This window comes from Cryptotermes secundus, unplaced genomic scaffold, assembly GCF_002891405.2.
Source record: "Cryptotermes secundus unplaced genomic scaffold, Csec_1.0 scaffold582, whole genome shotgun sequence".
NCBI classification, from domain to species: Eukaryota; Metazoa; Arthropoda; class Insecta; order Blattodea; family Kalotermitidae; genus Cryptotermes; species Cryptotermes secundus.
The window spans coordinates 719,143-734,617 of record NW_019724752.1 but is presented as its reverse complement, the minus strand read 5'-3'; the positions used below and the strand labels follow the sequence as shown (position 1 = coordinate 734,617).

Sequence of the window (15,475 nt, the reverse complement as noted above, 5' to 3'; positions counted from 1 at the left end):
CCCCCCCCCCCCCGTCACTAAATGTCAATCGGAGAGTGATAAAGTGCTCCTATTGGCTTCGTGGTGGCTGTTGTCCGTACGTAACACGTTTACAACAGCTGAATGGTTTTCTATGAAATTTGATATTTGGGGAGTTAACAGAAATTTGTAGACACATTCCAGTTCTGGTTGAAATCAGGCAACAGTAACTGACGTTTCCTGAAGGAATACGCGTGTTTCAGCGCTCATTACCAGCGCAACTCGCTGTTGTTTATCAGAGAAAAATGAAATGCTCATATTGTACCAAGTACACGTTTTCCTCAAGTCTTACAGCGTTGGACCCACCACACCAGAAATGTTCGCTGTTGCATACGTTTTCGTGCGTTATTGATTTTTGGCTTTAAATGTGCTTCGTTGTTGATGTTGGCTATTCAGCCGTTGCAATGGGTGGACGCTGGCAGTGTGGTGACGTTTCGGCGGTACACGCTGCTTTCATCTTCAGGGTCGAAGTGACTAGGGTGGGTGAGTTCATGAATGTATGTCCAACAGACACAGTGGAAGGGAGGAGTGAGAGCTGGTAGCGGGTGGCCCGTCCAGGGCAGCAGTAGTGACGGTAGGGAGAGAGTTTACCAGACGACCTTGTCAGGGTCTCAGAGTTCGTCGGAAGGCCATCAGGTCTTGCCCTGAAGATATTTTTTGGTAACTTCTCACTGTCCACTCTGGCCATTGGCGTGGACAGGGCACTAGATCTCTCACCTTTCCCCCGATGGGTCTCACCTCACCCACACTGTTTCTTTGATTCTGAAGATGGAGGCAGTATGTTGCCCCGAAACATCGGCAACACTGCCCGCGTCCACAAGACCCAGGAGCGGAGTGAACATTTCCGAACGTGTTCATGTTCTTTTGATGTGTTTCTTCTTCTGTTCTCTTTCTACTTCCACTCATGCCCTGAAGTTCGCCTGTCGCAGTTTTGCCCACTTCAGACAATCTAGTACTCTCACACATATAAGACCTTGAAGGGACAGTTTTCCATTAGCTTTGAATATGGTACTGGCAGGACGACTGGAAAATATGGGCTTGAATCCTGTTCACAGCTGCTCCCAAACTGACTTCCGGTCCCACCCGGAATCCAGTTCAATTGATGCGGAGTGCTCTTTCCCCTGGAGTCATTTGACCGCTGCGTGAAGCTGCTCACGCACCTTCGTCCAGCAAAGCAAGGCAAAGCCGTACTGTCGGCTCACAGATGACGGCGAGGTCAGGCTTACGCGCCGTCCACACCTTTACCTTCAGGAAAATTCCTGAGGCGCCGTAGTGCGACTGAAAGGAATAGGTCAATTGAAAAAATCCAATGACCTCATCGGGAAACGAACCCTTGACCTTGTGGCTTGTAGCATAGTGCCTGAGCCAATTACGCCGCCACCTTCATCCTGTGCCGAGGTTAAGAGAATGTGCTGGCTTGCGGCTTGTTATGTCGTGTTTGCTGTCTGGTTGGATGGTTTGGAAGGAGGCAGCGGCATCTCCTCGAAGTACGTGTAGTTTCCGGGCATTTGCATGGAAGGTCTGAGGAGGCCGCGGATAATATCAGCCGGGTACGTTGCCGTGTCTGTCAACTGGTATGCCCAGCATACAGTAACCTAGCAAATTTGTTCTTGTGGTAGATTTCGTAATCATTGCAAACTCTGCTATAAATCCCAGTTACTGCAGATCAGTGGTTTTCTGCCGTAGACCTTTATTCGTATGTAAACTTGCATTTCTGTTTCTGTATTGTGACCTTAATTTTATGAAATGCTCTAGAAATACAGTACTTCGTCGGTTAATCAGTTTGGTGATCACAGAGATAAGGTGTCTGAGTTTGTGCTGATGCTTGCATTGGAACTTTCTAGATATATTGTGGTTTCATTGTGTTTTATTTATTTGCCACAGGGGGGTGAGAGCGCCTCTTCCACCGGCCGGGTATCGTCCTCGCGGAGTCGGACCTCAGACGAGCCTCACATCGGCAAGTACAAGCTGCTCAAGACCATCGGTAAAGGCAACTTTGCCAAGGTGAAGCTTGCCAAACATGTGCCCACGGGAAAGGAGGTAAGTATTTGTATATTTAAAGTTTAATTACGTGTAAGAAATGAATCCTTAAATAGAAGAATGTAGAGAAGAAACGACCTGTGGGCAAAGTAAAGTATGAAATAAAAGTGTCGGTTGATGGGTGTGGTGGGCGGAACGCGCCAGAGAGGCAGCTGTGTTCATTCTGTTACTGGCCCGGTTTCAAACTTAAAAAAAAAATAGGAATTTCCATAATGTCAAGGAACATTTGATGCATTTTACTAAGGCACTGATGGAAGAATCAGGAAATGGCGGCGAAGTGTGTGTGTCTGTGACTGCTGCTGTTTGAAAGGTTTGATATAGTTTTCTGAACTAGCCATTTCTGTGTTATGAGGTTCTACAGTTATCACCGCAGAGATCAGAAGTTCACCAAGTTCTGATGTTGGGGGAGGAGTCTTAAAATATTGAAGCATATGTCTGTCTGCATGACTAGATACCAAAAGTAGAGGTAAAGCTGTCCCTGTACTTAATTAAGCACTATGCCATGAAGGCGTATGGGGCAGTGGATGTATAGATCCACATTTTCTTGACCTCGGCACTAATTGGAGGTGAGGGGTCAGCTTCACTTCTCGGCCGCTTTACCCTCAGGGACAAGGCCCCCCGGTACCCGTTGGATAGGAGGTTGGGTGAACGCCAGAGCGGGTCTGGACGACATGGAGAAGAGAAAATTTTTGACCGTGCTGGGATTCCAACTCCAACCCCTCAGTCGTCCAGCCCGTAGCCAGTCGCAATACCGACTGAACTATCCCGGTTCCTGGATACTAAAGTAGTTTTGAATGTTGTTAGCGTGAAAAGGAGCAGAGGAACCCAGACATCAGTCTGTGGTATATTTAATCTGATATAAATATGCAGCACTGCCACGTGGACCCATGCAAAATGAAACAGAAGCAACATTAAGTTAGATGTTGCGCAGTTTTGGCGAGAAGCATTTAAGGGAAAAGAAGAACGAATACAATTAGAAATGTAATTGTTGTGAATACAATTTTAGTAACAGGGTTAGAAGGGGGGAGGGTGGTAGCGTAGTTTTTTTTATTGCTATTGGGATGGGCGTAAGTCCCTTGTACTGCGGCCACTTCTGGCCTATTGTACCAGCCCCAGATGATAGGTGAGGGTGATTGTGGAGCAATTGGTGGAATGAAGATTGGCAGGGGAAACCGAAGTACTCGGAGATAACCTGCCCCAGCTCCACTATGTCCACCACAAATCCTACTTGACCAGACCCCGGGATCGAATCCGAGCCGCCACGGTGGGGAGCCAGCGACTAACCGCTTGAGCTATGGCGATGCCTGGTATCATAGTTGTTTGAGGCACTATGCTACAGGCCAGCAGGTCGTGGGTTAGATTTCTGATGAGGTAATTGGATTTTTTATTTGACCTAATAATCATTGCAGCCCCACTGTAGCCATGGGGTCGACTCACCCTCTAACAGAAATGAGTACCAGGAATCTTCCTGGGGTTAAAGGGCGGCCGACACGTAAGGCTGACAACATCGCCATCTGTGAGCCAGTTGCCTCGAAGATGTAGGAGCCTCACCATCTGACAACCCTATTGGCCTCCATGGCCTGTTACAGGGATAGCAGTAAACAGTAATAGCAACAAGGTTAGAAGAGATGATGACAGTGATTTGGCCATGTAGAAAGACCAAATAGAAGAAAGATACTGAGGAAGGCATTACACATAGACTTAAAATTTGAAGGATAGAGTTGAGTGGTTCACCTAGAACATGACTTCAGCCAGGATCATGAAGGCAGCCATAAGAGAGGAAAGGACAGACAAGAAGTGTAAAAGGAAGGGTTGTGGTAGGGAAAAAGAGGTGGAATTGGAGATATTTCTGTCAACCCATATGAAATGTAAATTATGCTAGCAGAGGAGGGTTGGGGGACAGGAGGAGAATTGGCTCCGTGAATTTAGGTGCCTCGATCCCTTCTTCAGATGCGTTGTTAATGCGAGGAGATATAAGATCTTGCATAATTTGTACTTGGAAATGTAATTGGCCTCTGCAAGCAGTTGCATAAGATTCTTTGAATTCTGGGTTGTGACTCCATATGTTGTGGTAGCTCTTTACTCATGTCTTTAAAGACTTAACTGAATCGTATCCCAGAAGACAACCTTTATATAGTCCCATAATTTAAACAATCATGTTAATACTGCTTAGCACTGTCCGCTTCGAAACTGCATTGGGCTATAGTCACGTGTTTGCCAGACATCTTTCCAAAGTTCTATTCTTTTAGACTGAATCCATAACATTCCTGTCTGCTTTTAGACATCTTTGCCTATATTGTGGTTGTAACAAGCGCTTGAGTGCATGCTTTGATATTTAGACAAAGTGTATATCTTGCCTACAGAGCACAAATAATAATAATACATCTATATTGGTGATATCGTGACATGTAGACCATTTGCCAAGTAACAGCTTGTAAACAGGTGACAGTACAACAGCTGTTGCTAAGGAACAGCCCTGTGGACACGATGTTCCACCTGCAATGAGAGAACACACAGTGATGGAAGCAGTGTTTTCTCTGCGGTCCATGCTGAGGCTATACATATAATGAGGACCAGCTGCCATTATGAAGCAGTCTTGAGACGGCAGTTAGAAGAGTATGAGGTTGGTGTGAAATGACCGCCAGCCTGCGAGGACATGAGCAGTTAGTCGAGAGTTGCAGACGCTGGTAGCTGAGGCTGGGGAAATTTCGGGAACCCCAGAGGAAGGGGAACGTCCACTCTTGGAAGTTGCTACTAAGCAACGGCTAGTTAAGACTGAGGAAACTTCTTGTGTGCTGCAGTTACGGTGATTTTCGGAGTGTAACTGACTGAGACTGTCGTAGTTATTTGTAGTTATGTTCTGTAAGTGTCCAGTAAATCCAATTACCAATCAATATCCTATCTGTAACCACTGTGTCATGTGACGGTATTCATGTTAGTACCACCAGGTGGATAGAGAGTACACAAATTTGGTATATCAGTCTGTCAGGATAGCCTTGAAACTTTGTGTATTGATGATGGAACCTGGGAACCAAAATAAGTGGGATAGTACTGACACCAGCGAGTTATAAGTATTACTTGTATTGCATGGCAGTTGTATGTAAACTGTGTTAAATGTAACGCAAATTGCGGAAGTTGATTTTTGTAGCTGAAGTCTAGATCCGACCCCCGTTACAGTCCTCTGCCGAAGCTGTGGCACACAGACTGTGCCAGAGATGATTAAATCATGGCGCCACCATAATCACTGCCGTTAAAACCTCAGATTACTGCTTCAGCCTTCTTTTATAAATGTTGGTGGGGTGTGGTGGAGAAGGATAGAGACCGTTATGCATCAGGGCCCGGATTTCGATGACCTAAAAATATTTAAAAATAACCTATAAAATGGCCGAAGAAAGTTCACAAAAAACGACCTAAAGTGTATTTTTAATCTTTACGAACACTGTGAACTCACCGTTACTCTTTTAAGCTCTTCCTCGTTTTTATATTGAAAATTAAGCAATATATGACTGAATTTGAAACTAAATATTTTAATACAATTTTTTCTACCATGTTGGAACGCTTATCAAATGTACATATACGGTATACCAGTATTTCAGTGTAACCTCATTCAGAGTTGCAATAGATGACGGTCAGCACGCGGAGATTCTTGAAAGTGAGAGAGCGCCTATTGTCTGACAGCACATACTTGTACTTGAAGAGACTCCTTTCCACATCTGCAGACAGTCGGAGCGTACTTGAAGTGTACCAAATCACTAGCAGTAAGTTCTTCAATACTGAAAGCGCTGAAGGACTCTCCTGTCAGAATTTGAGAAATGCTGCATAATGTTTCATAACCTAAGTTTTTATCTAAAACGTTTTTCATTTTTCTTGACACCATTTTACCACTGTCCCCTGACACTTTCTCCAAATCACTGGCTATATTTTTCACGAGATTGAGCGAATCTTCTAGCGTTTCTCCTTTCTCATGTATGCATTTGATTCATTCTGTCATGGAACTGAAATTTGCCTTTATGAAGGCCAGCTGTCCTTCCATTTCGCTGCACAAGAACTGTTCCTGAGCAGCTTCAGTTGCCCTCACATTTTCTGTCTTCATTGAATCTACGATGTTTTTCACTGCCTGAAAATGATAGCAAAAGGAAATTGTAGCATAAATCCATGTTCCCCACCTTGTGATGTCGGGTTCCGCGACCAGTGGAACACCAGGAGCTTAGACTTAAATTGCATTTTACGAGCTGGAGCCTTGATAAAAAATCTTCATCCACGACACGAGAGCATCCACTTGAGGAAATCTTGATCTCACTTCCTCCGTCACTCAATGCAGTGCATGTGCTAGGCAAGTAATGTGCACGAATTTCGTATAAAACGACTTATTGACTTGCCTGCTTTTAAAATATATGGGGCCGCATCGGTCACAAAAAGCAAGACATCATGTCGTATACCCCCTGGCGACTGTAGAAACTTCGACCTGTCAAGGAATTTACAACTTGTGGAATGATTAACAGATTCTAGCACCTCATCAGCAGAAACACTTCACCTGGTCCATCAGTTTCCAAGGTTCCGATGATTGCGTTTGCTACGTAGCGAGTCTCTGTATTGCGGGTCTCATCAAGAGAAATGAAAATCTTCCCATGCACTTTATTCCTAATCATTTCCAGGATATTGTTGAAGCACTTGGAAAGGTAGTTTCTCTTGAGGGTGGATTCATCTGGTATAGAACGACCACAATTCACTTCCAGAATTTGTTTAAGTTTTTCATTGTTCAGAGCCCAAAATGGAGTATTTGTGGACACCAGAGCATCACATAGATCTCTGAAAGAAATTCACTGGCTTCTTTCTGCCTTCAGATGAACACTGTTGCAAAAACATTTGCACAGATTTTTTTTTTTTTTTTTTTTCGAAATTTGCACTGCTCATGTATGCCTCTTGCCACCGATATGTTGTACCGTGAAACGTCTTTCTGCTGCTACTTTTGTGTCGCACGTCTTACAGTACAAAATGTCACTGTCAGTTGAAAATATATCATCTGCAAATTCATTTACAGTCTGTTTTAAATGACTCGATTCAGATGGCTCTGCTTTAGGCATCACGATAAAATGGAACACTCTAGCGCAACACAGAACTGAACTTTCCACACTGAGAACCTTTCGTCAGTTGTATCTTTGTACGGTCAAGGGCAAGAAACTGAAGACAGACGGAGTTTTATTGAGCAACAATATGTCGTAAGAAGCGAGGGATTCCGACTAGAAATATTTGTAACTGAGCAAATTCCTTTGCACAGAACTTGGAAAGAGCTGCAGTGTGAGTGACCGCTGTCATACCCTGCTGACAGCTTAAAATGTCTTATGATATGTAATGTCAGCACTTTCCACAAAACGAACAGAAAGGACAGGACAGTATTACAACTTATGATTGCATACTGTGGTAGCAGGTACTTGGGGTGCAGCAGCAGGCTGCCTGTGTAGAGGCAGGGGAAAGATAAAGAATACTTTACTTGCATATTATTCTCTTTTTCTGAAAACATATGAAGAGAAATTCCCTAACATGACAAAAATTCCCCTAAAAGTCCAAAAATTTACTGAAAAAATACCCCAAACCCGAAAAATGACCTGTAAAATTTATATTTCTGTAACCAGCAGCTCATCTCAAGGATTTATTTACTGTATTTACCGGCATCCCATAGGCTACAAAGAAAAAAAATGCCATATCATAAACATCTGGGCCCTTGTTGTGATACTATGATAAACATAAAGTTGGACTCATGATTGTGACCTGTGGTGGGCCACTTTTTGAAGAAAAAAAAATGCTACAGTGATATTAAAGTTGAAGTTGCCCCGTGCTTAACTAATGCTCATGATGGCATATTGGGGAGCAGACATGTAGATCCATGTTTTGTTGACCTTGGCTCTAGTTGGAAGTGGGTTATCAGCTTTAAGTCCTGGCCTCTTTAGTCTTGGGGAAAGAGTCCAAGGTACCCGTTGGATAGGAGGCTGGGTGGGCCCAGGAGCCAGTCTGGATGCTATGGAGAACAGAAATTTCTAACCCTGCTGACTAGGATGATGATGTAATGATAATGGTTGAAGTTTCTCATCACACCCAAATATAGCATCGTCGTGACTCACAGTGGGGTGTGGTGATGATGGTTTCAGCCTGTCACCCATCTCTTGATATTCTGTTCATGCAGTTTTAATGTGAAGAGGTCCAGATTTGATTTTTGTAATCATTTAACTTAACTAAGCAGGAAAGTTTTATTATGTGTTCGATCAGTTATTAATATATTCCCACAGTAATAAGCTGGAGTGGGAACTGCATCGATTTTGTGAAGATGAATTGGTTAATCTGTCAGTGTCTAGTTTTGTGTGTCATATGTGTCATCACTGTTCCTCTCCCAATACCTCTCACGAGGTTTTTCAGAATGAGAAAGAGAAGTGACGTGCATATGCTCAGACACTGCAATGTGCTGTGAACCGCACATGTCCAGTTCTAGTTGCAAAGCTTAAGCACTTTGTCATCATGTCTTGTTATGTACAGAATTCTGTAATTGTCATGAATTTAATTAAACGGGGTTGTCTTTAGATGTTCAGATGTTGATTTAAATTAGTTACAGCTTTTATGAATATGACACCACATAGCTCGGTACATCGGTTTTCTTGAAAACTTGGTATGTGTCCAACAAACTGGGCATTGTATCCCAGAAGAAATTGTAACATACCACCATGAGAACCGCAAATCCCAACAGTACATTCAAGAGCAGTATTGCCAAGCGTGCCAGCAGGGTCTTTTTTATGCTGGGTCTGGGGCTGATTTGCTTACAAACTTAACGTTGAGCCATTTAGGGCATAGGTAAAGCTATCCCCTTAACAGGCCGTGGAAGCCTGTCAAGGCTCCAACAATATCTAGACAAGTGGCTCACAGATGACAGTGAGGTCATCATCCTTAGGCTCTGGTCGCCCTTAACCCCCAGGAAGAATCCTGGTGTTAATGTCTTAGAGGCAGGGTCGAGCCCAGGGCCATAGTGCAGCTAGAAGGATCAGATCAGTTGAAAAATCTAGTGACCTCATCGGAAATTGAACCCACAACCTTCCGCATTGTAAAGAATAATTAAAAGAATTACTTTAGTTTTTGGTGTTAATATAAGGCATATTCTTCAATTTTAAGTTTTCCCTCCAAATGCAGAGGGGCAGGTGCCTGGCTTGACACACGTGGGCATGTGTGCGCGCGCCAATGGCCATAAATATTTGCAGAATCGTTTTGTGTAGTGTGAATGCTCTAGGTTCATACTCAGGAGGTGCTTTGTTCAGATCTCGCCTGTTTAGAATTTGAGGTTCTCACATCAGTGCTTATGCAGATTTCTGTCTTTGAGGATATAATGTCATGTAGTTCGTTGAAAGTCAGCCAGCGTTTCTGTCGAACGTGTTTCATCCATCTTTGGGGCTGAAGAATAAACCAAGCAAGAAACCTGGGATGGTGGCTATTATTTTAGAGACCAGAAATTGGCAGGGAAGGGCTGGTGGATTATTGTCTGTTTCTGTTTGAGCAACAAATAGCTGTTGTAATCCCAAATAACTGATAATCTCGATTTAAACCCTGGTAGCTCTCAAACATTCAGTGATCACAGAGTGGTGATTTTTTTTTCCTTTCCCTGTTGGAGCTATGAAGCTAATAGCCAGAGTTCAATTAATCACACTCCATTTCACAGTTTGTTTTCTGATATTGTTTTGTGCTGGAACAAAGAGAGATTATTTCACATCAGTGAACTGAAGCATCCCCTCTTTTCATTTCCCATTTTTGTCATTGTGTAACAAATGCATGCATCTCACTTATTTGCAGCTGTTGTCTTGGGGTACTCTCAGCACTGACTCAGATGTAATGCCGCTGTGTAGTCTGGTAAAAGTGGTACTGGGAGCAGAACAGACTGCCTCCATCTTCAAGTTCAGAGAGTAAGCCATGCAAACAAGAAGCACGCAGGCCTGGCTGCCTATTTATCATTGTGTCCCCACCCAAAATATTTTTGGTTTCTATGGAGTCCATGTTGTGTCAGAGGAAAGTGTGTGATCAGTTCTTCACAGAACTTCATGTATGCTGTTCATGTGGTGAAATTTATTCTTTCTTCATGGGTTCTTTTACACTGCCATCAGGTAGTTGGAATGGATTTAGAAGGTAGCAGTCATGGCCATATTTATGCTCTGACCTGACATTGGCATGGAGGGACTGAGGAGGACAGGATAAACCTTACAGTAGCCTATGGTAAAGCTATCCCTGTAACAGGCCCATAGGATTGTGAGACCTTGAGGGTGCCACATTTTCTAGACAGATAGGCTCACAGATGGTGGCAAGGTTGTCAGCCTTACACCCCGGCTGCACTTTACTCCCCAGGAAGATTCCTGGTACTCATTTCTGTTAGAGGCTGAGTCGACCCCAGGGCCATAATGCTGCTGGAAGGGTCAGGTCATTTGAAAAACTCCACCTCATCGGGACTCGATCCTGCTGCCTTCTGGCTTGTAGCGTAGTGCCTCAACCATCTACCCTACCGTGTGCCCCCCATCGTAGCCTATGTCCCAGTGAAAAGTTGAACTGGGTACCTTTTGTGTACAACTACAGAGTGTAATGCTTCCCCAACCCATCCAGTAATACTACTGCTCTTGAAATGTTATGTTAGTACACTGCTTGCTCATACTTGTAAGTTCCTTCGTTTAAGACAGGCGGATAACATAGACATTTCCTGGGATAGCATTATTGTTCTTCTGCAATTTGGTATGTTGATGAGGATAATATAAATATGTCTGATATGCTATTAATTAACACACTTTTGTTTCAGTCAAGAAGTTTAAAATAATGTAACATTAGGGGTTTGTGTGACTTAAAATGGGTTTTGGATTTGATGGTTGAATTTATTGGACCTTTATAAAACTTGTTACGACATTTCACAAATCACTGTCTTCGACTGGACACATTCAGCTTCTGACCACAGTACTCCAATCCGCTAGTCCTACTGAACTGCCAATGACTGTTGGCGTCTCATTACATAGCCTTGGGTCAGACCACGCAGAAAACATTTATTATATTATATATGTATTATATATAATATTATATTATATCTAATAAAAGTAATGGAAATCAGGCATTTTGTTTAACATGTTGTGTGGTTGCCATCCACGGGAGTCATTTCTTCATTCAAGGAAGGTTTTTTTGGTTCATATCTTTAATAACTGTGATTGTGTGTTTTTTCTGTTGAAAACTTCTTTAATTGAATTAATCCTTTTCTATTTTTTCAGGTAGCAATCAAAATAATAGACAAAACACAATTGAATCCTGGCAGTCTACAAAAGGTAAAATTATTTGCATTAATAATTTGTTTAGTTGATAAGGCCATAAGCAGTGCCACCTGTAGTCTGGCATGATGTGATATAGTATTGTTCTCGTAAATTTATATGAGAGTTTTTTGCTTTTACATATGGAATTGTACTGTAAGCAGCTCATGAGAGTCATACTCAAAATGAGAGGCTCTAAATTAAACAAGTTATGAGTTGTTACATTTTTGTTGCATGCAAAAAATACCTTTAATAAATTTTTCCTTTCACGGATTTTCATGAAGGTAATGAATATTCTGTTACTGAAGTGAAATTATCCTTCATAAAGAAAGTGGGATCAGGAACAGAGTTGTTACTAAGTTTCATTAACCATTGTTTATGGCAGGTATCATTGCTTTTGAGAGTAGGAACAGGTTAGCTGTGCCACTGCTGACAGGTGTTTTGTCTGGTACCATCGTGCTGTGACTCCTTAGAAAATATCTGGAATATGTTATAATTTTCTTTTTTCCTTGTGTAACAAATGTATCCTACAATAAAATATATAAATCAGTTCAATTTTAATAGTGTGGGAATTCTAATTGACTTTAATTTTAATTTTTACAGCTTTTTAGGGAAGTTAGGATAATGAAGATGCTAGACCATCCAAACATAGGTAAGCTATTCCAGGTAACATAACATAAAACGTATTAAAATTGATTTGAGCTACTTATTCAGAGTCCTATACTGATCCTAGGCTCTATTTATGAAGGTTCATGTTAATTTAATGAAAACTGCTGTAACACCTAGGATTACTGGGTTTTTGTACTTTGTCCATTATCTGGTATTTTAAACTGAATCTGTTTCCCATTGCATCACCTGAGGATGGAAACACATCCGGTTTCCAAGACAGTGTGTTCTTTAGACTACCAGAGAGTAAGTGGACGGAGTTCAAAAACCTAGCAATCACAAGTGTTACAGTCATTGGAACCCTTTAGAATCTAGAGTAACACAGTGGGCGGTTTCAGCATGTGTTGTATAGGTTCTGTACTGTTAATTTGAACTGCCTTCTTCAGTATGCCTTTCCAGCCCTACCTGATATCAAATTATAAGTTGATGATATTTGACACCATCTCCCAGACATAACATGTAGAAATAGTCAGTCATAACTAACTTCATGGAGCTGAACCCTTCTTAAGAAGCCACCAGTTGTGCATCTACTCAAGAATTTTCCAACATTTTATGGCACCCGAGCGTTCAATACTGTGTTCACAGGAGCCTTTCCACTGGTCCCTATCCTGAGCCAGAATTATCCAGTCCATACCACCCAATCCTATCGCTCTTAAGATCTATTTTAATGTTGTCCACCCATCTACTTCTTGGTTTTCCTATTGGTATCTCTCCTTCTGGCTTTCCCACAAATATCCTATATATATATATTCCTCTTCTCCCATTCGTGCTACATGTCCTGCCCCTCTCATCCTCCTTGACTTGACCATTCTAATTACATTTGGCGATGAGTACAAGTTATGAAGCTCCTGAGTTTGCAGTTCTCTCCAACCTCCTGTCACTTCAACTCTCTTTGGTCCAAATATTCTGCTCAGCACCCTGTTCTCAAATGCCCTTAGTCTGTGTTCTTCCCTTAATGTCAGAGGCCAAGTTTCCCACCCATGCAGAACCACAGGCAAAATTATAGTTATGTATGTTCTAATTTTTATGTTTATAGACAGCAGGTGAGGCAAAAGGTTCTGGCCTGAATGGTAGCAAGCATGACCTGAGGTCGGTCTCCTTTATTTCCTCCTGAATCAAGTTTAACAGTCAGTCATAAACCAAATGATATACCACACATCACATATCAACATCAAAATGCAGGGCTATTGCAAATGACTTATACACTGTTGGTCACAAAGCTCGGAAAGTTACAGTGAGTGTCTGCATAACCCTGAGCTTCAGCAACATGTTTTGCACATATTATATCTTGTGGTTTTGGTTACTGATAAGCCATTGTAAAGACAGCAACTCACATGACACCTGATGGCCAGGGTTGGAGTTATGTCACCTCTCAACAGAAACTAAGTGTCCTGTTTCTTGCAGTGAAACTGTTTCAAGTAATTGAGACAGAGAAGACACTGTACTTAGTGATGGAATATGCTAGTGGAGGGGAGGTGTTTGACTACCTGGTGCTGCATGGCCGAATGAAGGAGAAAGAGGCTAGAGCAAAGTTCCGACAAGTAAGTGCTAAGTTTAAATGTTGATGTCAGATATTATATTGTGCTTCTTTTCATCTTGGTGAAACTTAAGGCTGTATGTGGAAAATAAAATGTTTTTGTGTGGTGGTGTATTTGGTTGAGGCACTGTGCTACAAGCCTGAAGGTCATGGGTTCGTTTCCCAATGAGGTCACTGGATTCTTCAATTGACCTAATCCTTCCAGCCACGCTATGGCCCTGGTGTCAACTCGGCCTCTGACAGAAATGAGTGTCAGGAATCTTCCTGGGGGTAAAGGGCAGCTGGCTGGCATGTAAGGCTGACAACATCACCGCCATCTGTGAGCCAATTGTCTAGAGAATGTGGGAGCCCTGATGTCTCACAAACCCTATGGTCCTCCATGGCCTATTACAGTGCATGACTTGAGCTTTCAGAATTACTCCATATACAATGTTGAACCTTTTAAAACATTTCAGCAGGTAATGCTGTTGCTATCTTCAGGGTTTGGGGAGCCTTTGGAAGCCTTTATAAACATCTTGTATATAGTGGTGAGTGGGAGGTGAAGCCATGATCAGCCAGAACAGAACTGCAGGATGGTGTACAGTAGGGTGTGACCATATGGTTAATGAAAAGAGGCAGTAGAAGATGTTTTAGTAGCCAGGTTGTCCTGAAAAGAAGCGAGGAGAAAATGTTTCAGTGATCCCAAATTGGGGACAAGAAGTGATGGAAGAATTCTCTAACCCTGGAGATTGCTGTTTGCTGAAGTGCTTGAAAACCTTCAGAATATCTTGAAAGCTGAATTTGTACTTTGTACTCCAGTTGCACAAACCTAAGGAGAATTTTGGTGATACTGCTCTCCTTACCTCAGAGCTATGGACGCAATCCCAAGTGAATTTGTTGAGGAATGACACTCAGAATAATACAAATAATTTTACTCATGTAATTAAAAACAGAATATTGGGAATGAGGATTCAAACATCATCAAGAAAACATCTGCCATGGTATTTTTAACAGCTGGGGGTGTGAATTTCATAAACCTTTGGGTGTTCTCTGTTAGGCCCACACTTGCTATCCTTGTCATTATCACTAGACATGGAAATTAAGAATGAACGTTTCTCATGTAATTAAAAGAAAGGACTAGACAGGAGGATTTGAATTGCATTGAAAAACTCTGTCACAATAGTTGCACTTTGCTTTAACAGCTGTGGCTGGAAGGAGTGTATACTAAATGTATGGTGTATTTTAGTGTTCTTTATTAAACAGAAAATGACAGAAGTCTTATGTTTATATATAATAGGTGAAGGTGGTGATGCCATAACTGACTGACTGGTACAACTGTGAAGTAAGAACAGAGAATTACTTTTATTCATAAAAAACTAATATCTTTTCTATAGCACAGAGAAATTCTGTATTTCAAAATGACAGTTCTAAGAAATGCAGTTATCTTTTTGTAGCTGGAAATAAACTAGTGAAATAGGTATTTGTAATTTTTATTAGGTGAAATACAATAATCTTTATTAAATTCATGACCGTTATATGTTTTACGGATATCGTGTTATGAGTTGACCCTGTACACACTTACCACAACAGTTTGCTTGTAAATTCAGTACAAACCACAATTAGCTTTTCAGCCAATTTCAGTGCCTTTTGGATCATAGTTCATAAACCACTGCCACTTGTGTGTCTTTTTTAAATGTAGTCTGTTCACCTCGGCTCTTGTTGTTTATCTGCTATTTATTGAGAGTTTAGAAATTGTACTGATTTCATTGCCCTGCTATTGTGTACATACATAATAAGGAAGGACTAACCAACCATAAATGAACAACATTTTAATCAAAGCAATGTAATGAGGAATTATCTTTATTTGTATCAGCACAGCTTCCCTACAGATACTATATAGGTTAATTAACTGCTGTGTGTTTCAGTC

At 41.8% G+C, this 15,475-nt stretch overlaps 1 protein-coding gene across 12 annotated transcripts in view; it reads left to right on the top strand.

The window, feature by feature from the left end:
• LOC111862903 (serine/threonine-protein kinase MARK2) overlaps positions 1-15,475 on the top strand; it is a 290,458-nt gene that overhangs the window by 188,058 nt on the left and 86,925 nt on the right. For all 12 annotated transcript variants that reach the window (XM_023848731.2, XM_023848720.2, XM_023848725.2 and 9 more), the window contains 4 exons: positions 1,903-2,058; positions 11,331-11,384; positions 11,970-12,018; positions 13,437-13,573. In XM_023848731.2, the coding sequence (XP_023704499.1) occupies positions 1,903-2,058; positions 11,331-11,384; positions 11,970-12,018; positions 13,437-13,573 (396 nt within the window). The remainder of the gene's footprint in view (positions 1-1,902; positions 2,059-11,330; positions 11,385-11,969; positions 12,019-13,436; positions 13,574-15,475) is intronic.